Below are 1,256 nucleotides of genomic sequence, written 5' to 3'. Positions count from 1 at the left end.
AACATCTCGGCCAATTATGCCAGTTACCATGGCAATCACCCAGAAAGGAAATTGTACTCGCTGTCAGCAATAAATACCGGCTATGAGTGGAGTGTAAAGAGCGTGGCTGTTACAGCACTCCTGCTATTTGCTGCGTAACCCCTGTTAAACGGGAGCCCCGCTCCTCCGCAGGGTGCACCTCCTGGTCCGAGGCTACGGCCCTGACCGACTCCCGGCCGCATCACGGCGGTCGGAGGCGCTGCGCCGTGGGAGAAGGGGTGACGTCACACGCTCTGTGCTGCCAAGCTCCAGCTTTGGAGTGCCTCACGTCGGAGAACGGAGCAACCGGAGAACAGGTGAATCAAAGATATTGCACAATATGTTCTGACTTGCCCTCAGACTTTGACCTTGGGCGCTCCTCGCTTCCAGGTGGAGGTCTCGTGCCCCTCGGGCTGGACTCTGACCGACTGCAGCGCAGCTTCTCAGTACTCTTCAACCGTGGGGACAGTTGCCACGGGCAACAGTTGCCACGTCCGTAGCAGCGCCGGAACCGATAAGACGGCGGGCATCGCTGTCTGCTGCCGCGTCCGACCGCCGGAGGAGCCCGACGCGGCGCCTCGCTGATCCCATCTCCCCCCGCGCTGATGCCAGTCGCCTTGTGAACAGTGACGCCGTGTCGTGTTCGTCTTTCATGTTTGACTGGAAGCGGCTTCAGCTGTAGATGTGGGCTAAAAGCACATGCATTCAGTATTCCTGCCTACTGTTTGTTGGCTTTTTGAAATCTGTTTGTAAACTGTAGCTGAATATTTTTGTATATTTTTAAGAAACAATAAAATCAGCTTTCCAAACATACTGTTAATAAATATCTCTATGTCCTTTACAGAACTTTACTAAGATTACAGAGACTAATCAGCTGTTAGCTTGTCTGGATGAAGGCTCAGAGCTTGTATGTAACATCTTGTTTGCCTCTGATGTGCACGGCTCCGCTGTGACGCCAGGTTCTGTTCTACAGCGAGCACACGCACCGCAGACGGTGGTGATTACAGGTGGCTCCGGCGTGAAGAGCACCACGGGGACGCGCGGCTAATGCTGCCGACTGGCGCTGATGAGTGGAACGAAGCCCGCCACAGGAAATCTGATACCGTCGCAGCTAAATTGAAACACCCCTCGATGACAGATGGCTTATCAGTAAATGGATTGCTTTCTTTTTTTTAAACACATCCTCACTCACACGACGCTTTCACACCAAACGAAGTTCAGACTCAGACAAAAACAAG

At 53.2% G+C, this 1,256-nt stretch overlaps 1 protein-coding gene across 3 annotated transcripts in view; it reads left to right on the top strand.

Annotated features, from left to right (window-relative positions):
• pcsk9 (proprotein convertase subtilisin/kexin type 9) overlaps positions 1–831 on the top strand; it is a 4,763-nt gene extending 3,932 nt beyond the window's left edge. For all 3 annotated transcript variants that reach the window (XM_041070463.2, XM_041070462.2, XM_029148254.3), the window contains 2 exons: positions 172–335; positions 409–831. In XM_041070463.2, coding sequence (XP_040926397.1) covers positions 172–335; positions 409–603 — 359 coding nt within the window. In that variant the 3' untranslated portion in view covers positions 604–831. The remainder of the gene's footprint in view (positions 1–171; positions 336–408) is intronic.
• Positions 832–1,256: the final 425 nt, after the last annotated feature.

The sequence above is a fragment of the Betta splendens genome, chromosome 4, assembly GCF_900634795.4.
Source record: "Betta splendens chromosome 4, fBetSpl5.4, whole genome shotgun sequence".
Taxonomy (NCBI): domain Eukaryota; kingdom Metazoa; phylum Chordata; class Actinopteri; order Anabantiformes; family Osphronemidae; genus Betta; species Betta splendens.
The sequence above is the reverse complement of the archived record's forward strand: the minus strand, read 5'-3'. Positions and strand labels throughout refer to the sequence as shown.